The 27,081-nt window shown below is 39.3% G+C and overlaps 1 protein-coding gene across 2 annotated transcripts in view; it reads right to left on the reverse strand.

Moving 5' to 3' along the window:
- Positions 1 to 27,081, reverse strand: part of TIAM2 (TIAM Rac1 associated GEF 2) — a 134,592-nt gene that overhangs the window by 28,710 nt on the left and 78,801 nt on the right. For both annotated transcript variants that reach the window (XM_031049768.2, XM_031049767.2), the window contains 6 exons: positions 24,818 to 24,982; positions 22,095 to 22,199; positions 21,610 to 21,688; positions 20,633 to 20,725; positions 19,326 to 19,586; positions 2,871 to 2,974 (listed from right to left, as the gene is read on the reverse strand). In XM_031049768.2, coding sequence (XP_030905628.2) covers positions 2,871 to 2,974; positions 19,326 to 19,586; positions 20,633 to 20,725; positions 21,610 to 21,688; positions 22,095 to 22,199; positions 24,818 to 24,982 — 807 coding nt within the window. The remainder of the gene's footprint in view (positions 1 to 2,870; positions 2,975 to 19,325; positions 19,587 to 20,632; positions 20,726 to 21,609; positions 21,689 to 22,094; positions 22,200 to 24,817; positions 24,983 to 27,081) is intronic.

Raw genomic sequence — 27,081 nt, forward strand, 5'->3', positions numbered from 1 at the left:
AGGAACTTCTGAAACGCCTCACTGTACTTTCAGTTAAGATGATGCTTAAGCTTAGGTTGGTATGAGATGAAAAAGATAATAATGAAAAACAAACAAAAATGCTCCAAATGAGAAACACAAAATCTAAAATTCAGACATGCAACCATTAAATCTAAAGCTCTAAGACTTCTGTTATTTACTTACGTGTTATGGGACAAAAAACAACTCAACTTCAAAGCAGTCTGCTCCCTCAGAGCCAAGTAACTGTATCTACAGTTTCTGTCAACTGGGAAGTGAGCATCTCTAGCTGTCTCTCCCCTGAAATATCCCAAGCTGTCTGTTCCAGGCTGTGCTCAGAACCTCTTAGCGCCACCAACGTCTCCTCTACAGAGCAGAGCCTACAGATTTCCTCTCCCCATACTTCTGCAGCATTGCCTAACGCTGAGGTGTCTGCACTCCTGCTCTCCCATAGGCGTGGGTCAAGTTAGCACGTGCAGGAAACAGAAGGCAAAGGAGAAAAGAAAAAATAAACCCCAATCCAGATGCTGTGCTTTTGGAGGCTGCACAATTTCCTCAAAGTAGCTTTTATTAGCAATAGCTGTTGTTCATATGGCAAGCAGTCTCAAATCACAGCTATAAAGACAGAAATCATTTTACTTCCTTTTATACCCAATCACAAAAGCACCTACTAGATACACATTACCTACATTTACTGTAAGGTCTGGGTGTTTTTAATTCCGCATCTACTGGAGAAATCAAAATCTCAGATAAAAAGCTCTGACAGTAATAGGCACCTTCCAACAGAAAGACAGCAATCAATTACAAACCATTTGCAGAAATTGTAGAGCTGTCACAGGCTCGTTTACAGCTGCAGCTCAAGTCAGACTGCCTCTACCAAGCCATTTTCCCCCCTTGTACCTACAAAACTAGGACAGCGTCAGATAATTTTCTAAAAGGGCACTAGCAGACCCGCATGCCAACCCAAGAAGTGAACTGCAACATGGCATAGCCCATTACTTCATCAAATTGTGTACAAGCCATTAATACTGCTAGACATGACAGATTTGAGGCTGCAGAGAGGGCAAGGAGTGGATCTGTGTTTCCTGCTCTCCTTTTTTTTTATCTTTAATTGCAGCATATCATTTAGAGCATTGGAGCATATTTAGTGCATTCAGCACAACAACTAGTGCACATGAATTGCTCTTGGTGTATTTAAGTTCTCTTGAACTCTCCATCTCTGTCACCTGGTGTATTTGACACAGATGATCAGGATTGGCTTTGTTTTTCTGCTAAAGTAAAGCTGATGCTCCAAAACCTCCTCCCCTTTATCAGCACAGGAGCTCAGCCACATATATCCATCCACACAGTGCATGAGGGGGTGTGCATATAGCCAGGGCAAGCTGGGCACCCTGAGGCACCTGGGGGAACCTGACCAAGCACTAGCCTGATGGTACAGTCAGCTACAGAGTCATCCTAAGCCTTGGGGTCACCTCTTCTGTGCTTCTGCAAAGATCCTTGCCTCTAAAATACTGCAAAAGCCTTGAAACAGGACAGTACAGAAATTCACATTTCCCCTTCCAAAGGAACAATGTGTCCTAGGGGGGAGGAAAATCCAGTTAATTCTTGTCTTGTTGCAAAGCCTTTTAGTAGTGTAAGCAGTATGTTTCACAGGATATAGATTATCTCTGTGGGAATCCCCTGTGCAGCAGGAGATGGGCTGAAGAGTCACAGTCACCGGGCTTCTCTTTACTCTGTCAGGAAACTGCATAAAGTCACCTATATAGACTAAGGCAGAGTACAAAATAATTCCAAAAGTAAGAGTGGATCAGCTCCTCTACGTATGGCTAGAGGCACAATATATCTTCCCTATTCTCGTCTTCTGAGTTTTTATGTTCTGCCTTATCTCTACCAATTTTTCATACAACCTAGTACAAGACAGTAATATATTGCAGAACCATAAGAACTTTATAACTTCATTTGTATTATACAAGAGTGTAATACAAGTGTTATCATAAATTTGCTTGGAGATATAACCAACTCAACAGAAGTAATAAAAATGTTTCTGTTGTCAGGATTGCAATGCCTAGTAAAATTATGGCCACCAGCATGAAAACACTCCCATGGTAGCAGTTAGAGGTTCAAAACAATATGCATTTGAGCTGGACAAGAGTTGCAATTTGACTGACTCAGAGCAAAACTGCTCTGAGACACAAATTGCTGTTCGAAGATCAACACATTCAAAGGTGGACACCGATTCTGGGGGTCCCTTCCTCACCTTCCAAGGTCCTGACTGAGAGAAGGTCTGAGCATTTACTACTTCAACCGAAGTCAAACAGTAACTGCAGACACACAAAGGCACTCCAAATTAGAGGCTGGGCTCTTAAACACTGTTCCTCTCCAAGTCTGCAGTTCAGTCTAAAACTACTGATGTTAAGCAAGTGTTGCTATGGTCACTGCAGTCTTAACAACAGCCATAGAAGTACCAGGAAAAAGAAAACATGAACCAAACTGAATCAATTTGAAGGCTGTAGTAGCTGTACTGTTCTCTGAGAACTGGTTTCAAGCAACAAAGATGAATTTGACAAGTCTCAACCTATTTGCCATTTGCACTCATCATACTGCTTTTGGAGACCCATCAGCTGTGCCAAAGACAATGATCTGTCAGGTGACCTCAAGATAATAAAACACTAAGTAACGGTAATACACATAATTGGGGGGTTTTGGTGGGGGGGGGTTTGTTTGTTTCTTTGTTTTTGTTGGGTTTTCCCTTCCCCCCCCCCCCCCCCCAGATTAGTGCTATACATTAAATTCTTGTTCACAAAATGCAGCGTGTTAACACTACAACACTGTCTTTTTTTTCATAACAACCATTACATCAAGCATGTTCTTACCCTGAAAGGTGGATCAGCCTTCTCCCTGTGTGGCACTTGGTCCAGAATGCCATCAGTACCGCTCCTTTTCAAGCCGGATGTGACATCAGGCACGTTACTAAAATCTGCATTCAAAAGAAAACAAATAAATTAGACGGTTATTGGACAGGAATAGGAAAATTATTTGCTTTTATCTGCAAATACTTTTGGTACTAGCCAAAATAATAGTAGAGAAGGAATACAAAATCTGTGATCCTCTCCACCTGGCAGAAAAAAAACACAAAAGGTCAAGGCAAGGAGCAACTATGCCTGGAAACTCTGCTTTCAAAACAGCAGCTGGGCACCTAAGACTGTTTGAAGCAATGTACAAATCTGATCTACCAAAATAAATCTAATGCTCTTTCTAGCAGTGTGCTTTCAAAGGTAGCATTAACTGTAATAAGCACACTCTGTGCTGAGACAGCCAGTGAGGATAATTAAATGCACTCAGTAGCTCTTCTCGGATGAGCACACTATTGTTCATCATGACTTAGTCCTGAATCCCTAAAAGATTTACGAAAAGAGAATTTTGCCTTGGAATAGGTACCACAGTTCATAATACAAACAACATCTCTTCTTGCTACTAATAGTTCACCAACTTTACTAAGTTTGGAGTCCATGCACATAGTAGCTGGCACATTGTAAAAACCAGAGGAGGTGCTGCCCTGCTCTACTTATTGACAGCCTGTAGCTTTTAATAACGTTTATGTGTAAACTCAAGACCTATTCAACAATACTGAACATTCATATAAAAATGACGGGTTTTTTCTTTACAGTTCCTCAATTGGCTGCTTAAAATCTGAAGAGATATTTACATGGAAATTCTAATTAAAACTCCTAGAAATGAAGAAGTGATTTTTGAGCTGCAGTATTATCAACCTGAGTAGCCTCAAATGATAAAATAGTAATAAAATTAAGCCTTGTTTTAATTTGCTGCTTTGTTTTCTAGCCTTTAAGCCTCTAGGCTATAATTCACACCATATTACCACATTTTCAAGCTCTTTCTCAACACCTACAAATGCTGGAGATTTATTTTTAAGTGAAAGGCAAGATTCTCATTTAATCACTGACTTCAGCAACTGAGGTGGTAATTAAAATAAATATCACTCATCTTGCAGTAAAATTATGAGAGTTAGCAATAATGAATTGTGAGGACAACAGTATCTCTCTGCCTGGGTGCTGCTGTTGTCCCTGTAGACCAGGACCAACTCCTCTCAGCAAGAATTGACAAATATGGACTGAAGCAGGGAGGAAAATGGGAATTTATGGCCAAAAGAGCACCCTAGGCCCAGGAAGAGTCTTCCTGGGAAAACTAAACATGGCAGACAGACCTATGCAAATACCTAAGCATGATGTCATCTTGATATTTTATTTTTCCATATGTTATTAAGGTGCCTATGCCCAGCTTAGCATAAAGGTTGACACTTTTCACCCAGATACCAAAGATGTGACTACTCTGTCATTTCCCCATCCTTGCATAACCAAGGTCCCACTGCTTTTCTCTCCTCAAGCTTTTTTACTTTTTCCTCCTGGAAACAGGTATGGCTCCTGATATTTCAGAGCCTACATAACATTCAATACACCAAGTTACCACCTTTGCAGGAAAAATATTTTATATAGCTCCATCAAACAACCACCCATCTTCTTTAACAACTTAAAAGGGATGTGACTTGTCTATTTATTTGATTATGCTTTTATCCCTCTTCCTTCACCAAGCCTGAAAATTTTTCTCCTGCCCTCTACTTTTAAAGTAATTTTGAGTCTCTCTTCCGTATATGGGTAAAACCAGGAATGCCGATTGACTTTCACCACTGTCTACTCCTGGGTATACAAAAGGTAAGCCTATTCCTAAAATTTGAACTGACTTTTAAACAACATTTTTTCGGGGAGTGAGTCAATGCCAAGGATATTATTTCCCTTTTTTTTCTCGGTTGTGCTCTTTGTACTTGCCTTCTCGGTTTTAACACTCTTCTCCCCTATACCTCCAAGCAACATGCGACTGAGATAGATTCTGCAGTGGCGTAAAGGATCTAGAGTTTAACCTCAGGTAGCTATCTAATGAGAAAAAAAACCCTATGTCTTTTCCCTGATTTTACACAGTGAGCATTTAATACATTTGTCCTTTACAAAAGAGGAAGTAAAACTAATCTATGCAAGCAATAAAGAGAAAGTATAAAAGTAGGAAGAGGAAAATAAGATAAAATGGTCAGCAGACAACAGGAACAGAAGAAATCAGGATAAACCTCCCCAAGTAGGTAAACAGAACATTATATCCCTTTGTCTAGATGATATATCTTTTCCTCCCTTCACCCCAATCTTTGTTTTTCCTTTGTAGTCTATAGGACTGTCAGCAGTCTATATAGCCTTGACCATTTTTATAGCACTTGCTATTGGCAGAATGTGTTGCTGATGGTAGTTAGGGTAAGCAACAGTAGATGTTATTTTAAATAGTAAAACCTAAAAAAAGTTACACGGAAAGGATCCAAGGTGAAAAAGGACATCCTACTGCACGTTGCATGACAAACTAACAGGGGGAGGGAAGGAAGGAAGGACATATGGCTCACTGATCAGTTTAGCATCCATATCCTGTCTCCCTTTCCTTCTCTTACTGTGGAGGCAGACTTCCTTTGGATCTGCTCATATAAACCACCAAATTATTCCCAGAGAGCACAGAAACACCAATATCAGCTGCATAGCTAAAAACAAACAAACAAAAAAACCCAGCCAAATCAAGGGGCATAGAAAATGAGTATTACCTTGGAGAATGGATAACTTCAAGTGCAAAGCCTAAGGACATCAATACAGCAGCAAGTTTAATATTGGAATTCTCTCTGCTTACAGTACTACACGGAAAGGGAGCATCAAGCCAAACCATACAAAATGTATTTTCTTTGAATATTTAAATTTAGATTTAGCTCTACAATGGGATTCTTATTAACAAAGATGTTAAAAAGTAGTAGTGTAACCACTATCCTTTCAGGGAAAACTAGTAATAAAACTGTAGAGACTATGAACAGAATTAATTCATAGCTGTGCAAATATGAAATCGTTCCAGTATATAATATTCTGGATCACTGCCGGCCATGAGCTCAGGAAAGAATGCAAGGAGATAGACTTTCCTAAAAATCATCCAAATGTGAGGTCAAATCAGCACCTCCTGACAATTTTTTTTAATTAATATTATTATTTTTTAAAAGCTATCTTTAATGTCACTTACCTCACTATAATTACATTACTGACTAGTTAAAGAGAATATGGACTTCTCTGCTGGAAACATTGCTTAAAGGGCTTCCCAGCATAGTAGTGGTGAGTATACCATGACTCAGTCTGACTATGCAACTTCATTACAGTAGTACATTGAATTTATTCTATTAACATACTTGTGATAAACTTGTCTGGAATTAAAAAGGGACTGATAATACTGAGTTAAACAAAACTTGGAGCCGGCTGGCATTGGCTCTATCAGACACAGGGTAAGTTTCTGGCAGCTTCTCACAAAAGCTACCCCTGTAGACTCCCCACTACCAAAACCCTGCCATGCAAACCCAATACAGTCAGCAAACAAGAACAGTCACAACCTCAGATAAACAATAAAATTCTCAAAAAAGTACAGGTGGAAAATGACATTATGTGAAAAGCTTAATTAACTACACAATATGAAATACGTAACAAACTTTTTGCTTGGTTTCTAGCAATGAACAACCAAGTATTGAGAACCTGCTTAGCACCTTCATCTACCAACAGCATCACCAAAGAAGAATGCCATTACTCCTACAATGTTGTGTCTTGCTCGCAGGCAGATATGTGACTCAGTCATTCAAGAGAAATTACAATGTAAGCACTTAAAACTGAAAGAAAGCATACTTCCTAAGTCATGCTCCTCACTACTCAACATTCAGTTAAAAGTAGGCATAGAGCACACAGATGGGACAGTTGGTGAGAAAAACAAACACATACAGCATATCCTGGAGCTCTGTACGCCTACAGCAATGTCTCTTCCCACATCACTGTGGTGATACACATACAAGTGGTCAATATGGAAGTTATTCACATGTTTGTGAGCAGTGAGGTACAGTGGGAACACATCCTCTAACAGATGTGTGAGACAATAATAATCTGTGCTACAATCCCAGCCAAGATACCAAAGGAAATCAACCGGAAAACATCAACATCGACCATCCGGCAATTCATTTACCATAAAGAAGCCATCAACAAATGCAAATGTTACTTATCTCTTTTTTTTTCTGTTTAATTATTAAGAAGCCTTAATTACTTTCTAGTCAGCACTGCTCTTACCACTTTAGCCACTCACTGCGAAAGCAAAATTACCATGAGAAGAAAACAGGAACGGAGGATCCTGTTTCTTTTATGATTTCTTTTCCCCCATAATACTTCAGAACTTGTTCTGGTTTATAATTTTTTTTTCACCAATTTAAAAAAAATGCCAAATAACCATCACAGGCATGTCAAGCGTTATCACATGTCAAGCACTATGCAGGTGGTGTAACCACCCCCTTTTCAAACTACTGCAAGAGGGTGGGTTTCCACCTGCCACTCGACTGACAATGATAATTGAACACAATACTCCTTCTAGCTCTACATGATAACATGGCAAAATTAAATGTACTCAGTCTCTCATTCCACAGCAAATTAAGACCACTGTAGGGCATCATTTTCAGGCCTAGCAGGAGCAGCAGTTCAGTGCATCACTTGATAACTACTCTCAGCAAGTAAAGAGGTGCCCTAACAGACAGTCCTTACTTCAGTAAAAATATAGTGACTATGCCAATATAGAAAATCAGGTTTCCATTCTGCAATGTTTCTGAGATTTCAAAGACAGTTTGCTTTGCATCAGAATGAAACCGTATCCTTTACGTTAGCCTTAACAGAGAGCAAAAAGAAGTAGCTTGACACCAAGATGTTCATCCACAATGTAGGAGAGAGAGATTAAATCAACTCTTCTGTTAGAGTCAGGTGAGGGAATCAAACTTGGGTCTGTTCAAGTGAAGGTAAGATGCTTGATTAACAGCATTAAATCTTTCCTGGTATCCACAACTCCATTGATCCACTTTAACCATATCACCAAACATTTTCTACAACAAATGGATTCAGAGCCTAAAGCTCATGGTAAAGCTAGTCCCATAGGATGTGACTGACAGGCTGAAATTTGTCTGTCCTCAACAGAGAAGAGTGAGGCAGGGTAGCAATTAATGACTAGAAAATTACATATCTGAGGTGGGTGCAATCTGATTTGAACTCATGCAACTCATCAGAGGATTAAACTTTCTCTAGCTCTCAACACTGTAAACCTGGCATATGAAATTTAAACTCAAAGAGCACTGATTTTAATAAATGATTTTATTAATGATGGGGAAACATGGATGATGCAGCTGGTGAACAAAAAGCAATAGCTATATTTAAAGAAGAAACAAGAATATTGGAGAAATCTAATGAGATCTGTGACCTATGTAGTAACCTAAGGCTTTTGCAATCAATTTTAGGAAAGAAAAATTTACAATGTGGAGATAAATGGAAAGTTATATACGTACTGTATGGGTAAACAGACTGTGTCAAACTAACCTGACATCTGCCTTTAGTAAATTCAACCTTCTGGAAACTTAGTTAAAAATAAAAAAGTATGCAAGTAAGTAAATAAATAAATCTTTATAATATCCCAAGGGAAATTACTAGCTAAAATTAAAAGGATAGGAATTAAGGCAGAACTGCTAGCAGATAATATTACAGTAGATCAGCCTGAATATACTTCTAAGCCCAGGAGAAGCTAATGATAGATTTTGTCTAGCATGGATTTGGGGACCAATTTTACTTGGTGTTTTCATTATTTGTTTCATTAAAGAAAGTACAATAGTAATTACTCTTATTAAATACTTTAATCATTCCAAGTTAATACACAGCATTAATTAAGAGCATGACTGGAAATGCATTAAGGAGGTGCAAGACGACCTTGAAGATGAGGCCACAGTCCCATAATAAAATTACATAGAACAAGGTTTCAGGGACCAGTAAGAGCAATTCCTTCTATAAGCTGTGGCTCGTCAGCTGGAAATATGAAGGAAAAGAAGCATGGAAGTGTGAAGAAGGGGTTAACAACATGTAGTTGTGAGATAGAGCTACTTAAGCAATGGTCAAGGCCAGCAGATATTGTTATAACATCGGCCAGGGATATGCCTCTCTCTTCAATATATGTGTCTTCAATATGTATGTCTTCAGTTAAAAGATCGGCATTCAACCATCACATAAACAACTTACCTGGGAGCAAACAATAAAAACACTCTATCCTATTTTAAAATGAAATATGATAAATGTATCAATAGGGTTGCTGAAAGCCTCAACTAGCAGAGGACTGGACTCACTGAGTCTGGAAATTCTTTCCCATCCTAGGTTTCTCTGTCACCGATGTAGCACGGGTTTACACAGATGCCTAAATACAGCTGCATGGACAGATCACTGAAAGGCTCTGTCTGTTCAGTAGGGCGCAAGAAATACTTTAAGTTTCATTAGTACTGGTGTGTAAAGATACTGGCAAAGGGTGTTTATGGGTAAAAGAATGCTTATATCACAAGTGCACATTGGTGAAGAAACCCCCAAGAGCTGCCCTACACCCCAGTCACTTGCTGATTCCAGTTGAGATGTTAATTTAATAAAGAACTCCAGTGGTTACTCTGCTACAAACTGATCTTTCTCTCATTTGTAGTTTTTTGGCACCTGAGAGGGAAATGGGGCTTTCATTTCATGTCCTTGCTGATGCAGTTTTTTATCTGCAGTACTTAAAACACAAATGCAGAGCTTCGAGCTTGGTCTAGGCTTTAAAGTACAGATACCCTGATCTCAAATCAGAGCAACTGACAGCATTTTTAAACACTAGTATTATCTAGTGATTTCAGATAGATGTTACAAAAAATATCTGAGAATACTAATAGGAATTTTAGCTTGAAAAAAAAATTAGGATCTGTAATTACAAGATAGAAGGTCCAGTCTATCCACTAGGAAAGAATGCATTCAATATTTTCACTAATTCCCAAATGCTTTAGAAACTGACAATAAAACACAACACAGCCAAACTTCAGCATGTAGAATATTGTACTGGAAGCCAAACTTCAACATGTAGAATATTCTCCCTCTCCCCATTACAGAGCTTTTCCATAACACAGCTGCATGGTTTGGATGGAAATGAGATACTACGTTTGGGTAATAAAGTTAAGCCAGGTGTATGGAATGCTGCATTTTTTATTGTTGTGTTAATTCTCCAGACTGATCAGTTAATTATGATAAGCTTGCTGTTCCCATATTCTTCTAGCCAATGTTACTATCAAGAGAAAAGTAAGCTTCCAAGAGAAGATAACAAATATTTCCAAAATCCCTGGTGCAAATCATACTAAAGTCTGAGCCAACTCTCAGAAAGGTACAAAGCCTTGGTGGTCTTAATGCCTTCAAACTTACTGAAAAACAGGGAGTGGTAGGTGAAGCATTCCAGCATTGCCTGGACAAGTATCAGTGTGGTGAACTCTAAATGTACTCCTTTGGAGTCTAATACCTATAATTTAAACCGTTCAAACTGGCAGGTAGCACACATGTGCTTATTTCTTTTGGTTTGATACAACCAAATATATTTCAGGTTTTCAACAGTATATTTACTCTTTTGTAGTGAAGTTTAAAAATAGGTATGTAAGCATTTCCTTCTGTTTGCTTTTGCTTTCTGACTTCAAGAGAGATCTTTCAAAAAGTAACAGTTGATCTGAAGGAATTTACTGAATGGCTTTCAAGAGATATTCTCACAATCTCTGTTAAAGAAGGCATCCAAGTTTCACCAGAGAGATATGAAGGGTGCTGGCTTCACTAGTTCAGTTATTCATAATTTGTGTGTCTTGTTATTTGAAGATCAGACCTTTTCAGTTCTTTGGCTCATGTTATCCCCTGAGATCAGCAGGGAACAGGCTGCAACTGGCATCCAGTACATAGCCCATGCAATCTCTGCAGCCTTTTAAATTTCTATCTAGGTTGCAAAGAGCACATTAACTGTGATCAGGAGAAAAGCAAGAGTTTTGGAAGGAGAATTCAAACTCCCATGGAGGATTCATTAACTGTCCCACAACAGCCATTTGCACTGGAGAAATTGCTAGTAAAAGTGAAGAGGGTTTAGAAGATGAGGTGTGGGGATAAAGCTAGATAGGTTCAGTAACGCTGTGATACAAGAGGACACTGGACTTGCTCCAGAGTTTCCATCATGAAGGTCCATGTCTGGAAACATCAGCAGGCATTTGGAGGCATAAAGTTCTGTAAGACCTTCATATAAAAGCAGATTTCTTCCTCTAAACCATCTTTGGCCAGAGAACGATGACTACAAATTCAATGAAAAGTCAGCTGAAAAAAATTCAGAGCATGTAACAGAAGAATGGTCCAGCTGAAGTGATGTGTGAAGAGCTACTTTCCACCTAAGAAAGGTACACTGAAAGGTCCTACTTTACCTGAAGCTGTTGATCTATTTCCGCTGCATGTCACAGCAGCAAATAAACAAATAATACTGGGGCTTGGTTTGGGGTTTCTTTTTTTTTTTTTTTTTGCACTCTTATGTCCTACCAGTACAAGTCTCCATATATGAAAACTGGCTGCTAAGCACTGAGGTTAGCACAAGGAGTTTCTACAGCCACATCTGATTTCTAGACTAAAAGCTGTTCCAGCTACCTTCTGCACTAAGGAAACAAATCTAAGAGAAGGCAGGTAGGTTGCAGCCACTTATGAGAAATACCAATTGAAACAGCAATCTGAAAGCCAAAGTAATTTGATTAACCTTTAATCTTCACTGGGGCAAAAATGAATCTGGGCAAACAACTAAGGTACCACAGACACTAAGTGCTATTCATCACTAAGTCCTATTCATCTCCAATTAAGTTTTCTAGACTTATGGAAGTGTTAGCTCAATTCAGTAACTTTAACTGGGATTTATTTAAGTTTTTAACTATTGCCAATTCAGTTGTTACCCCACAGCTGGTACTAACAGGCATGTATTATTACTTACGCATTCACACTCCAATGCTGGAGTAAATTAAATCAATTTGCAGGTGGTAACTGTGGTTATTAACTGTACAGTGGTTTACAGCTTTCATGCTGCTTTAGCCAACAGATAAAAAGACAGTGAAACAATAAATTTGTTACCAATTCAAAACCCATTCCTCTTTTTTCTAGAAAATTTTCAAGTTCTTCTGAAAGCCTCTGACCCAACTGCAGATACCATCTAACACATATACTTATTGCTAAATTAATATGACTTGAGTCTCCTAGTAGATGTAAATTCAGTTTCTAGACAACTAAAACTAAACATGTTACAGAAATTCACAAAAAAGGCACTGGATTTTAGTAATTCAGAAATCTTTTAATCTCTTCAAGGTATTTTGGCTTTTATCATTTGTTGCTGTCCAATGCATTTTGTAATCTGTTTCGGGACTGGCTAGAAGGTATGTTCTCAGCTTAGCATAAAGGCTGTAACAACTGACTCCTTGGTGTAGCTAGAAACTCCATTCAGAAATTCATTCAAGATGTTAAATCTGGGAAGAAAATTAGCATACAGCTGTCATAACACCAGTCTTCAAATAGGGTTCTTAAGCACAGAATTACTAGATGCCTGTCACTGGCAGGAACAATTGTTAGCAAACAAGACATACAATCACAGGCCAGAGAAGAAAGTTCCCTTCATGGCCCCTCTCATGCATACGTTTTACCTTCAGGGAGCAAACTATAAAACACTGGGAGGTGCTCGACATGCGTCCCGAAGGACAGTGCAAACAGGCTACTTCTTTATGAGATCTGATACTGCCTAGACAAAAAGAAACTCATACTTCTGGCCAGGATCTGAAATGCTCAGGCAGGACAAGACTCTCCTTTTTTCTTATCCTTCAGTGAAGCAAGTGATGTTTTCCCTTTAACACAACACATTTTCTTGTTTAGAAAAAGCCAGTATGTTAATGCAAATATTCTTGTATCATACAGCTTGCTTAAGACATGTTGTGCCACATGCTGAAGAGTGGCTTAGCTCCAGTCAGCCACCTACTTCTGCAAGTGTGACTTTCTGTAGGTTGCTTTATGCTCTGTTTTTTGGGGATTTTGGGGGGTTTGTATTTTTTTTTAATATCTACAGAAATATCCATTTTGAAGCTGGAGCAAAGTCCTTTAGATCCCTTGGGAGTTCCTTTGTTAATTTAACTGTTCACGATGGAGCAAAGTAATTTGACTCATTTACTAATTCAGTAATCAATAGGAGATACAAATTAGCAACATAACAGGGAATAGCTGCCTGCCAGGGAATAGCATGCCTGATTAGCCATCTGCATGTCAATAGTATGTTTTTATAAGGTTATTTAGCCTTCTAAACTTTCTCTGTCCAAGTTCTGCAGTCAGACAACTGTTCAGGCTTTTCAGTTTCGTGAAACCTTCACACTTGCTTCTCAAATTGTTACTTAAATACATTAGTTTCCTAATTGCATAACAAATGCCTTCTTTATACAGGCTCACTGGAAAGCCAGCGTTAGCTGTAGCTATGTATCACCCTTCTACTCCAGTTCAACAACTGGGGCTATGTGTCTGGGATATGGAGGAGGAAGATACAGCAGAGCCCATGTTGGGTGGCCACCATCCTCTACAAGTGTCAGCAAAGGCTGCAGTCCACTGTTGTCATTAGGAATCCAGGCTGGGGCTACTGGACATGCAGAGGTGCTACCAGTGGTTCTTCTCCTGGTTTCTGCTGTTACTGTAGGATTGCTCGCATAGAATGGTTTTGGCCATTCTCAGAGGTCATTTGCACTGAGGAGAGTTGGAAAGCAAATGGGGCTGGCCCTGTCCAGGTACCAAGTGTACCACCTTACTGGTACATTTTCTTCTTCGTCTCAGATTTATAGGCACAAGAGTAGTGAAAACGGAAAGAAAAAAGGAAAAAAAAAAGCAACAAAAAAACCCCCAAAAGTTAATAGTTTAGCAAGAATTTGTGGCTAGCTTAAACAGGTTTTATAATTACTCAACCTATCTTACCTCTGTGAAACACAGAATATCTGCTGTTTGATGTGCTTTAAGTCATGCCTAAGACACTGGTCTGTATCTAGATGTCTCTAACTTTATTATCATAGTAAACCTTCTTGCTGTCCATATTGTCATGCCACAGAATTCAGTAGGGCAGGCAATGTCATGATTTATGCGTACATATTGTCACCAAGCCTGAAGGTGCAGCTCCACAGGGTTTAATGGAGTTTATACCAGGAAAGAACAATTAGGCCCACTGATTTTACAGGGACTAAATCATAACATCACTTAGCAAAGCAGAACAGAATGCTCTTTCAGTAGAAAAGCACAACGAAAAGCATTTAAGGCTGTCCCCTTTTATAGCATAAACAATCTTCTAATTTGCAGCATACACATCTAGCAGGAAGCCAACAGGACAGTTTGTCAAGTGCCAGCAAGAGCTCATTAAACCAACACTCTTGGGAAACACTGCATTGCAAAACATGCAGCAGGCAATGAGTGCTTCTGTAGATCCAGCTTCTGAAAGCTAGCATATACTGAAGAGGCAAACACTTTCTTTGAACTAACCTCTATGCTGCTAAGGTTCTGGGTATTGTCACAGGCCAGACCTAGTCTTTTCCCAGCAATTCACATGAGCACAGGACAGACACTTGCATTAATGGCACACAAATGGCTGGAGTGGGAGCCAACTTCCCAGAATTGTCCAAGACTACTGTAAACACACACCTCACTTCTGAGCTTGCTTTGATGAACAGCCACTGTGTGTTCAATCACATCTATGTGGCTTCCTGCTGAAATAAATTAGGTAGTGATTAAAAACAAGAAAACCAAGCAGTTATCTATTTTCAGGCAGATAAGCAGTCATGTTGCATAGGCAACTACATGCCTATGTTAAAAAGAAGCAGTGCATTTCTAGTGTGTTGCCCCACACCACACAAAACCACCGGATGAGATCTAGTAGGCAAGAGTGAGCAATGTGTGCAGACCTGCACAACTAACGCAGATCAGGACTGTGGGTGCCCTTAGAACTTGGGAAGCTAAGAAGCAATATTCACCTCTTCTGAGCTCAAAAGCATCCTGTGAAAGAATAAAAAAATTCTTTGATCCCTCACACACGGAGTGGAAAGAAGGCCATGACCTACAGCACAATCAAGAGAATTCAAATGTTGAAACAGCAGCTAGGTGAACAAACAGGACTTGATTTGGGAACAGCTAAATGGAGAAGTTTTTTAGAAATGCTTCTCCGTTAAGTTTTGGGTTTAAAAACTAAACTTTGTATTAAAAACTTTATATTAAAAGGCACGTACAAAATGCTTTAAAAACTACAAGCAAACAGCAACAAGCAGAGTGGTCTGAGCCAGTGCTCCAGGCACAGCCCCCAGCTGCTGGAGGCTATAGATCACGTTAGTTTCACATCCTCCTGACAGGTCTTTATTCTTAAGAGGGACACACAGGTCTTTCTGATATTCAGGCTGGATTGGGGCTGGAGGAGGATGCAGGGACTGCTGCCTGGGGAGATGCATACAGCCAGCTGGCTGCAGAGTCAACCTCTGTCTCCCTTCTTTTCTTCCCTCAACTTGGTGGTATCTGACGAACCTGGTTGGAGCAAAGTTTTCTGGAGAAGCTGTGAGTTGCAATTATACTTTACAGAGGCATCTAAACCATATAGGGAAACTTATTTGAAACAGAAAGCACCTTGGAATTTAATCCAAACCAATTAATTTTAAAAATGTGGTCCTAATAACAATTTAGTCATCTCAAAATTAAGCTTGTGGTCGACTGATATGCTTTGCTTCTGTGAGTGCTTACTAAGATAAAAATCAGAAATGGCTCATGTCTTCAGGAACAGAAGAGCCACTTCCCATGTGAAGGGGGATCCTCCTCATCTTCCTCCTGAAGCAACTGTATTTTGCAAAAATATCTCAGTGTTCAGCAGATTAAGAGTTGAAATGCCATTACTCCTCTCCAACACACATCCTAGATACTTGTCAAACACCATGAAGACTGACTCTCTGACTCCAGCCATGTTTTATACAATGTGAAGTAGGTTCATCAGGAGTGATTCAAAACAGCATGTCACAGACTATGCTCTTTTTCAGGAATCAGTGCAAGAGGTGGGAAAGCAGAGGGCAAAACCCATGCTCCAAAATGGGAACATTTCCTGAAGATGTTCAAGGCAAGGTTGGACAGGGCTTTTGGGAACCTGGCCTAGTGGAGGGTTTCCCTGCTCATGGTAGGTGGCCTGGAACTAGATGATCTTTAAGGTTCCTTTCAACCTATACCATTCTAGGATTCTATGAAAATGGCTGAAGAGGTGTTCTGTGGGAAGGTCAACTGAAAGAGAGCTTGCCCTCTCCAACAGCAACTCTCCTTGCAACCAACTCTCCCCTGGCACCTGCCTGCTCACCCTCATCCTCACCCTCCTTACCTGACTCTGGCTCTTGTCAAACCTTTGCACCCACTGGTTCAACTCACCAAGTTTGCAGGGATGGGGGAAAGAACGTTTTCTCCTCAATTAGCTTCTTCAAAGGCTGCCAGCACAGGGGTGGGGTGAGTGCTGTGGGGCTGGAAGGGAAGGCTAAGGCAGTGCAGGGGAGGAGGAAGAGGAGGAGCAAGCCTCCCCTTTGTAGGCAGCACACAAGACTTCTTCATGCTCCTAGGACCACACTTCTAGAAAGAGGGGCCAGACAGGAACCGACACCCCATACAGAAGGTAAGTGCCTTTCCCCAAAGCTTAGGACTGCAACAGGGAGCAAAGGAACAGTATGATCATCTTCTTTTTTCCCATTTAGCTCTCTAACCCACCAAGATGAAAGTGTGTTAACTCAATAAAGAATATCCAAACTGTCATTCACCACTTTTTTCTCTCCCTCCCGCTTTTTATTTTTTTCCTCTTAATCACAGAGACCTATTTACAAGTTAGGGTTGATTTCAACAGTGTCAACTAACCAGAAATTATAGCTTTTGTGGAAAAACCCCACTTTCCGGGATAAAAGAAAATTAAGTACAACTCAGACAGTAACTCACATACTGCAATGGGTTTTCACACCTCCTAACACTTCTACCTCCTACCTCAGCACTCTATAGATATACCATTAACCCACATGGGGTTGCCCTAAATATACATTTTTCAATCTAGTGCATTCTCTGTTGTTTATTCCTCAAATATCCACTGGGAGAAAAAAATGAGTTTGTTTTTTTTTTCTTCCCCAGTTGTAAGAATTCCAGTCCAATTCCCTCATTTTTTATTTCTACACAAATATTTGTTTAATTTCCTTAGCACTGGGGCTTGAAGCAAATTCAGTTGCTCTGTTATTTGGTTTTCCACATTTACAAGTGCATTTTTTAAAAGTACTTGATCTCATTTCTTTTCCAGGATAAGCTTATTGCTAGCCAAGTGGCTAAACAGTCACCACATAGCATTGCCATGGGGGAGATCAAATGATATTACCACAGCAGGTCCAAAATACAGCTAACAAGGGTATAGCAACCTCTTGGAGAAAATGAATCACTCTCACAGAAAATTCCCTGGGAATTACTTTTAGGACTGGCAGAGCTAGTGGCTTTGGAGAAAGTCAATCACTTCCCTTCTGTACAGTAAAGGCTGCCAAAGTTGCCATGAGATATAACTGGGTATCCTTAACATAGCATAATACACAGAAAAAAGCATTCAGCACAGTTATGCTAAGCAGTTACAAAACCATAAACCAATGTGGACGAACTATTACCATCTAAGTTATATGAAGCCAGTGATTTAAAGTAAATTCTGTTTTGCTTTTGCCTGGTGGTTGCCACCAAGCACCAGGCAGGGTATTATCATGTGACTCAGTGCCGAAAATTTCCATTTTCCAAACACTTTGTTAATTTTAGCTCATTAACCCTCATAATACTCTAGAGAAAGATAAATACAGTCAGGTAAGTTTTAAAAGCAGGCAGGTGACAGCAGAAGCATTATATTTTTAACTCCAGGTTTGTACCTTGAGCCAAACTGTGCTTGATTTGTGAAAGATGTTCCCTTCCACTGGCATTAACTGACTTTGAAAGGCACTTCCTTGGAAGAACACACTCACATGGACAAGCAAATGTCATAAATTATTTCTGAAAACTGTGGTCTTAAGAGTGACTCACTCAACTCTACCAAAGGAGACAGAACAGTATTAAACACTGGATATGAATTTAGGAGGCTCTGGCCTCCAAATCCCTGCTTGGATTACTAAACACTCCCTCTTCTTACCTAAAATCTTATTAAAGTCCTGAGCAACAGGACACAGAACAGTTAAACCCTTTATGATTATCTATTAATTCAAAGTAATGCCATTTTCTTCTGTTTCTATTTGAACTCGATCAGGTGATCAGACACTAAGCACTGAATTCAATAAACATGAAAGTCCTTCTCACAAAGCTTAATTTAGAACTATTTGTTCCCTTTCAGAATAAAATAAATCTTCCTTAGTTGCTTTTAAGCAGAAAAGCAAATACACTGTGTCCCTTTATCCACTAGTGCTTAGAGTATAATACATACTCTGGTAATTTCCTATTATAATGGAATATTTGCACAGGTTGCAAATTTATCCCGGAGGAATGAAGAATCTAGTGAATGGACACATACATTTATTATATGGAATACTCCAGGTAATGCTGGCCTATGATAGCAAGCCAACAAGCTGAATGATAGCCCTGGTATAATTATGTAATTAATTAGCTCTATCATAATTTTTGGTTTATGACACTAACTTTTATGTGCCACTAGTCAATTTAATGGCATTTTAAATTGAAACAAGGCCCCTGAGAGAGATGCTACTTACTATATCACAAATCTTGTATTCCGATTTCTTTTAATTTCAAAAGATGACCTAATAAAATTGCTTTATAATTAAATCCATTCTAACAACTTCTCCTATGTGATTCTTTTCCTTCTCCCATTTTTAATTACGAAAAAAAATCCAATCAGAAAACACTTGCCACCGTAATTATATACAAAAATCAGGATCCCTTTTTGCACCTCTTGCCGATCTCCTCAGACAGCCGTGCACATTGACTAGCCTTCCTGCAGAATTTTACTAGCATCCCCCAGAGGTGCAGAAAGGAAACTGCACCTTTTACACTCAAGAAACTAGAGCTAAATTTGCTTCTATCTTGTTTGAAAAATAATCAAGGTGTGGGAAGAAAGGAGAGCAAATCCCCATACCATACTTTCTACTTCAGACAGGCATCTGCAAGTATTCTGTTATCACAAGATGAGATTCTCATATGAAGAAAGAGCAGCTAAAGGAAGGAAAGGGTGACCATACCTCTTTGACCCATTCTTTCTCACTAAGGCAAGGACAGAATTTTAAACATACCTGAGCTTTAAAAAACAGTGGTATTGGAAGTAAGGTGAAATTAATGGAATTACTGCCAATCTCTTACCATTTGCTGTGTTCTTTTTGAAGTTATCTAGAAATTCTTGTAGGAGTTGTGACTGGTTTGGAGGGGGCAACAAAGTCTTTGGGTCCCTGGAAACGTCACCATCAGACCAGGATGCACACAAGGGTTGCTGGGTCCCATACTGGTTCATTCTCAGCGTGAGCATTACGCTTGTCTCTGAGAACAGTAACTCCATCTGCCTGAGGTCAAGATCAGACACTGCCTCTCCATTTACGCTCAGGATTTCATTGCCTACTCGGAGTCCTGGGAGCATATGACAGGAAAGAAGAAAGAGAAAAAAAAATAGGGAATACAATTGTAAAGGGTCACAAAACAAAGCTTACACTGATTCACCTTCTATTTTTATGGTTTTAATTCAAATAGCCTAATCCTGCAAGAAATCCATTAGACTCCATGGGAGCTTTATTTGTGCTATAAATACACCCACTGACCTCATGCTTACTTTGATAGGTGTTACACAGAGTAAAGCTATTGAGTTGTGTCTTTCAAAAGATACTACAGAATTTGTGGATGGGAGGGCAGCACAACTTTGAAGAAGATTAGCATAGGGGCACCTCTCATGAATCGGATACCACCAGTGTATAGCACCATAACACCTAGTTCATCATGTGGGAAGAACAAGGCACTAGTCACACAGGTCAAATAATTCATGCAAAACTAGAACAACAGGGGATGGAGTTTTTATCAGCTTTTGTATATATCCAAACAGTGGCAATCACTGCCTTTCAAGGTCAGCTATAGCCAAGTGGTCATTACCCTCAGCTAGCAAATGGAACTCACTGTTGTCTTTTTTCTGGGTTTCTCTCTCTGCTTTTTGGAGAGCAGAACTCATGTGATCCTGCTTTGCCAATGAACAGAAGCACAGTTTCTGAGCAGTGCAGTAAAGAAGGCACTCACAGAAACATATGCGGAAAACTGTTTTGGGAAGGGAAGCTGCTTTTTGTTGCCAGCAAAAGTGGAAATGATGGGTCTTGGAGACTGACCAAGCCCATGAGGTTCCCCAGTGTGAGATGAACTCCTTTGAGCAAAAGCACTTGGTCAGATGGCTGAACAAAGGTTTTGTTTCCAAGGGTGAACAAGAATTCTCCCTGCTATATTCAAAGGATAATTCAGTTACTCTTTGTACATTATCTTTCCTAATATCACATACTTTCCATGGTCTTCAGGAAAGAAAGCCACGAATAATAAAAGACAAGAACCATTTCAGACAGCAGTACTAAAGCTCCTTCATGTTTGGGGCTTTAAAAAGATAATGAAGCACAGTTTTAAACATCAATATGATACAATACCTTCCTTGTACGCCAGTCCATCAGGGAGAACATCACTTACAAATATATGGGCGAGATGCTGATTTTCGTCAACTTGTGCTGTGACAGCAAAGCCTAAAGCAAAAGAGGTTTAAATGAAATAAACTCCCTTGGGAACATTTCCCTTTTTTTGTGTATTTAGTAGACTCTACACAACAAAAGGAGAATATTTCTCGGGAGGACACACCCACAGAGCAAAGAAATTATCACATTGTTTCTCAGTCATTGCGAGGTTAAGTTAAAGTTAACAGAACTTTTCAACTTCCAGGAAAAGTCACACTGTGCTGTAAAAAAACAAATTATATTTAAAAAAAATCTACCTCAGCCCCATATGACATTTCAATAACACAGACAACTGTTACAGTAAGAGTTCTGTAGTGCGTCCATCAGACATAGAGGTGTCTTAAAGAGATCCGAAAACTGGAAACCCAAACTGTAAAGCAGAAAATCCATACACACCATGAGTGAGACAGCCCAGAAAAGAATAATTTACACCAACACACTTGCAGTTAAAGAACAGCACAGAGCTGCCTTATAGAAGTATCTTTGCAAGGGACATAATTATTCCTAGGAGTAACTTTCTCCCACAGATAAAAAGCCTGTCAGAATTTGTACCAAAAGACACACTGTTGATAGTGTGCCAACAGAGGATCCCACTACCAACAAAGGGCAGACCTTGACCAATTTTATTAATCCTGGCAAAGGACATTTGTCTTGTGATAATTCCACACTTCAGTCATTTTGCCAGCACAGCAGTGGACCCTTCCCAAACATAAAAAATTTGCTTGCCAGTGTAAAACAACCAGTTTTGTCTTTGCTGTAATGCCTCAAGTCCTTTGCAGACTCAGATTCTGAGCTATCAGGGATGGCTCTACCTGCTCTCAGATACAGAAAAGTCCTAAAGAAAGAAAGAAAGAAAGTAATGAGAAGAATAAAAAGAAAAATTCCTGAGAGCTTACCAAAATCACTTATGTTTTCAGTCTTTGTAAGATGAATGTGATAAACGTTTAATGGACAAATTTCTATTTCATCATACACCTGTTGGGAAAAAACAACAGCAGTCATCAAATTGTGAAACTGCAAACATCCAAACCCAAACGTATAGCACAAGAAATAAGCACAATATTCTTCCTATCAACAAAGAGACAGACTTTGTTGGGTTTACATATAAAAGTTGCATTACTGTGCAAGCATCATCGGTATCAGTGGGACTAAGTGCTAAAGGCAGTAAACCCAGGCTGCAGTAGAGACTGACACTTAGCTTTTCCACGAGAAACCCACTTATGTCTGCAAAGGCATGGAGTGTGCAGATGAAGATGGCAGAATGCAATCCAGGAACAGCTTTAAAACTTTCATTTATATATAAATCTCACACATTCCTAGGTGATAGTTCAACTGTAGTTACAGACATCATGAAGCTTTATCTAAAAGGAGTCACACTTTCCTGGTCTACTATGTATTCATATGGTTCAGGAGCACAATACTCAGTATTTTCATCAACCAGTCTTCTGAGTTGTAGGCCATAATGTCTTGGCTCCAGCTGCTTCATCTGAGGAATAAAGAGAATGGGGTTTGGATTTCCAGAGTCCCAGAAGACAAAGAAGTGACACACACACAACACCCACCCCCCACCCCCAAGAAATCATGCAAAAGCAATCCTCGACAAGTTATTTTCTGACTATTTTTGTGGTATAAACAAAACTAGTTGCATTGCTTAGAAGATAAGGCTCAAGTGCGATTTCCATTTTCCCTTATGATCCTCCCAAATCCTTTCAATAAACACTGTATCTTGGCTATTAGATTGAGCACTGCTGTATGTTTCCAAAGATACCAGAACTATTTTCTGTACTTTTGAACTTGCACTCACAACCACCTTTTTCTGTGACTGTATTTAATGACTCAGTTTTGCTCAGCAACTTTTTCTTCTGATGTAGAAAATGTATATGCATGTATGGGCTGTTAGGAGAGGAGATGGGATGGAAAGCAGGTTCCCTAAGGGTTTGTCTTTATTGGATTTTATTTTTATTGCTGGTTTTAATCTATGATCAGAGAGTTTCACCAATTTTTTTTTTCACCACGTGAGGTCAAAGCAAAAATCCTGTCTTAACAGGAATTCAAAGGGAAACAGGAATATTCCCAAAGGATATTAGCCTGAAAGTTCCAAGCCCCTGATGGAAGTCTCTGAGAACCAGGATGCTGGTGAGACCACTGCACAAAAGCATTTCATTTTTGCATATTAATTGAGCAACATTTCTAAAGCAGGAGGAAGCAACGTTTCTAAAAGACAAAGAATGACTGCATCCCTGAGGGTTATTTAACCTCTTTAACACATCTCCACAGCTTACAAAATCTAAATCTACTGAGTAACTAGTAATTACCTTAACGTTTTATTATGTGCAACAGTTTATGAGTTGCATATGTTCTGTATCCTTAACAACTGTATTCAAATACGCACTTTTTTCCTATATGTGCTATCCAAAAGCCTTGGATGGAAAAGAGAAATGAGAAAAGTATAAACCCAATAAAGTATGAATGAAGAGGGGAAAAAAGCCCAACAACCCCTTTGAACTTTATCCTTATATACATAACATCCAAACATGTTCTGTTAAGAAGAAAGATTCCTTACACTCACCAGAGCAGAATGAAAATGTAAGAAGGAAAATAACCAGGACAGATGAGCAGAAAGTATTCAGCATTAGAGAATGCTTATGAAAAGCTTTACACACAGAAATAGAAAGAACAAATAAAACAGGAAAACATTTAAGAAAAAATCAAATAATTCAAAACTAATTTTTTTAAATGCGATACAGACAATGAAAATTAGAAGTCAGCTTTACAGTCACAACTATTTTGGAATGATGGTGTAAGAGTGGTAAGGAATTTCCTTTTCAATTTAATTCTAAGTTTATAAATTTTATTTCCTCTTTCAGGGGTCTTGCAAAGCACCATAACTATTTCCAAATGTTTCAGCTCTCCCGTGCCATCTTGTGGTCAAATAACATCTCAGACAACTGCTTTAGTTAATGTTTAAACAGTAAAGCCAGGCATTTAACTGTTCCTCCAGGATTCAGTTTCCACCAACAAAAGCGAAGAGAAGATGATTTCTTCTCAGTCATGCCAGGGAGATGCATTGCCAGTTGGCTAAACCAGTGTGCTGGTTTTGATTTAAAAAAACATAGTTCACCCCAGATTTTTAAAAACTTGTATAATTTTGTTTGTTTACAACATTACCAGCTGCAAAGAGCCATTAAATTGGGTTCTTTCCTCCATTAGAAGACTCAAAAGTCATTAACTTCAAGCCAGTTGAATGAGCTCACCTGAAAGTTCACACTAACTGATGCCAAAAGCTACAGCTGGATTTTGTACAGAACAGGACTGCTTTTTTCCTGTTTTCCTCTTTACTTGTGAAGTAAATAAACAGTTGTCAGAAAACTGAATGTGGGTGTAAGAAGTTAGTTTTTCCAAAAAGCTTTTTTGCATGATTCATTAGAGCTAAATTCAAGCACTGACACATGAGGAGAGAAAGGTGCCAGGCACATTGGTATGTTTTAGAGGTGCTGGTCCTTTGCCTGTGGTTAAAATTAGTATTTCTACTTTACCTTCAACCTGTGATTCAGTTTTCTGTCCCAAGATCTATAGCAATCCCTCTCAAATTGCTGGCACTTGCTTTCAGAAGGGAATGCACACTTTGACATTCACAAGTAGAGCTGGCATTTAATTAAAAACTTAAAAGGGTTCTTTAAGAAGCAAACATACATGATAGCCTTTGTCACAGCAGCCTTAAATGTCTAATCTCCTAGCATTAACAAAACCAGTCCCCATTACTCCTCTGTGATTAATTTGCACAGAACAATTGGGTTCACTGCAAGGATGACATAGCACAATGACATGTGCTGACTACCTGGCAAACCATTATTGCTCTTTAAGTATTCACTGTGTGCTGTCTCAAGCAATGCTTCTTGAAAACCTTTCTGTAGCCCTGCTACTTTGGCTACAACACATAAATGACACAACTAAAGGAAACAGGAGAATGTCCCTAGATACAGTGAAAGAGAGATGCTGGTATTACGCCCTCACTATTTAGGCATCCTCTGATATATTACATTCTTTCTCAGGTCCACAGCTATTAACAAAGGGCAACCATACATAAAAAAAAAAAACTAGTACCTTGCATGCCAAAGACAAAACATCTTCCACCCTGTGCTCTGGCTTGAGGGTCAGTGCCACTCCTTGGCCATCACAGAAATGAACATATGTCTGTGTTTCCCAAGCACTCTCCTTCTGGATGCTCTCTGGCACTGAGCAGTAGACATTCAAAAAGTCATCGACTTGCTGCAACAAGGAAGAAATGTTCAACATATGTGGATGTTGAAAAAAAACAACAAAACAATAAAGAATAAAAGAAGCAAACACCAAGCACATTATCAGTTTGCCGTGGATATGTATTTTGATGGTACTGTGTTTTTCCCCATGGCAAGACAGGGACATAGTTCTATTACCTCTTCTCATTCACTATCAAAGACTTGATTCTCTTGAGAACAGATTTCACACTGCATTCCCATTACAGGCTTTTTGTGCCTTTATGAACTGTTGATTTGACTCAACATGAGAATATGTAGCTACCTAACTTTATATCACAGTGGGAACAAATTCTTAGGGAGAGCCAGCTACTACAGTTTTACCTAATTCACAAATGTAAAAAACCAAGCAAAATTACTGCTGACAAAAAATGGTAACATAGTAAACTTCCAGCAGAGAGCACTGTGGAGCAAGGCTTGCCATAGTAATAAAGGACTAAAGCAGGAACAAAGTGTTCTTATTCTGTTTAGTTTAAGAACAAATTATTTCATAGGTAGCACAGGATATTTACTTGTTTACCATTCAACTTCACAGTCATCCTCGTTCCAAAGACGCTCCACTTGGTCAAACAACAACATCCACCCTGAATGAATTCCCTGTCGCTTTCTCACCTTTCATTCTCACTCTTCCTCCTGTACTGCACTTCAGGCTACAGGTTTCAAAGGAAGCCACCACACAAGGAGAATTAAAACACTGAAAACCTTCCAGAATTTGGAGCTTCATCTTTATATTTGTGTCTGTGTATTCTGCACATCACTTAAATACCCATATCAAGGCATTTAAATTCAGGCAGATAGGGTCCCTCAATTCCCCTTATAGGCAATGGAAAGAGACAATAACTCCATACACAGGCAGAACTGCCATCCCAGACATATCTTCAGATGTCCTGAGCTGTTCTCAGTAGCACCTAACACCCTAATGCTTTTTCTTTGTATGTTTGTGTGAATATTTGTTTTGGTATGGGGAAGTAGGGGGGGCTGTGCCCTAGAGGTAAATAGAGGTAAATAAATAGAGGTAAAGCCCCTTGATTATCCAGTTCTTCTTCCTGACTCTGCAGGGACACAAGCCCTGGGTGCACTGCAATTAAAAGCTGTAGTAAAATCACTACATACGGACTGCTTCCTTTGCTACAGGCAGCAAAGTTACTGACAGCAATCGACCAGTAGCAACAGAGATCAGTATTATTTTGTTTTTCAAATAACAACAATGGGTATGAAAACAATGTAGTAAGCAGTCCTATTCAGGTAATTACCAAGCAATGCAGAAATTCAGGTTGCAGCCAATCCAGAGTATGGCACATTAATAATCTGATGCTAAAGTAATGCTAGTTTTGATGTCATAATACTAATGAACTAGTAGCATTCACATATCATCTATCTCTTGCACAACTGTTCCTTTTAGTTAGTTGAAAATGAAATTCCAGTTAACACAGGTCCATGAAATCCTACTAAAATTCAACAACTACTATACATAACAGGAATCTTGTTATGCTGCTGCAATTAATGGAGTGATTAAATCTACACCAGGTTAAGTTTCACTTTGGCAACTGTGGTTCCACACTGCTCATAAAGCATAACACACTGGTTTTGTTGAAGAAGATAATTGCCACAGAAGCGTGGTCCTCTCAGCACTAAATCAAGTACTGGGAATAAATGCTGACCTCCTTCCACGATGTAAATAACAGAAAGGAGAAAGGCCAAGGAAGCCAGGCTGTGAGAGTTTAGCAAGAACAAGTTGGACTGAATTCTCCCGTGGCTTCCTTTAGGAAAAACCAAAGCTAAGTTGCCACAGCAAGGCTGATGCTCCCAGCAGCTCAGAGGTTTGCAGCTGCCATAGTGGTTTATTGCACTGCAATAGCCGTTCTTCAAATCTGTGCAACTGAAATACTGTTGCCAGACATGTAGAAAAAAACCCCAAACCAAACCCCAAAACACTGGGGATTAAGGTGATGAGAAAGAGGTTTTTAAGGCCACCTTTTGTTTCAGAAGCTTTAAAGAAAGTACATAAAGCTCTGCAGCCAGGGTGGGATACTTCCCTTTCTTTGCCACGTACACTGGTGCTCAAGTATATGC

Source organism: Melopsittacus undulatus, chromosome 3 (assembly GCF_012275295.1).
Source record: "Melopsittacus undulatus isolate bMelUnd1 chromosome 3, bMelUnd1.mat.Z, whole genome shotgun sequence".
Lineage (NCBI taxonomy): Eukaryota > Metazoa > Chordata > Aves > Psittaciformes > Psittaculidae > Melopsittacus > Melopsittacus undulatus.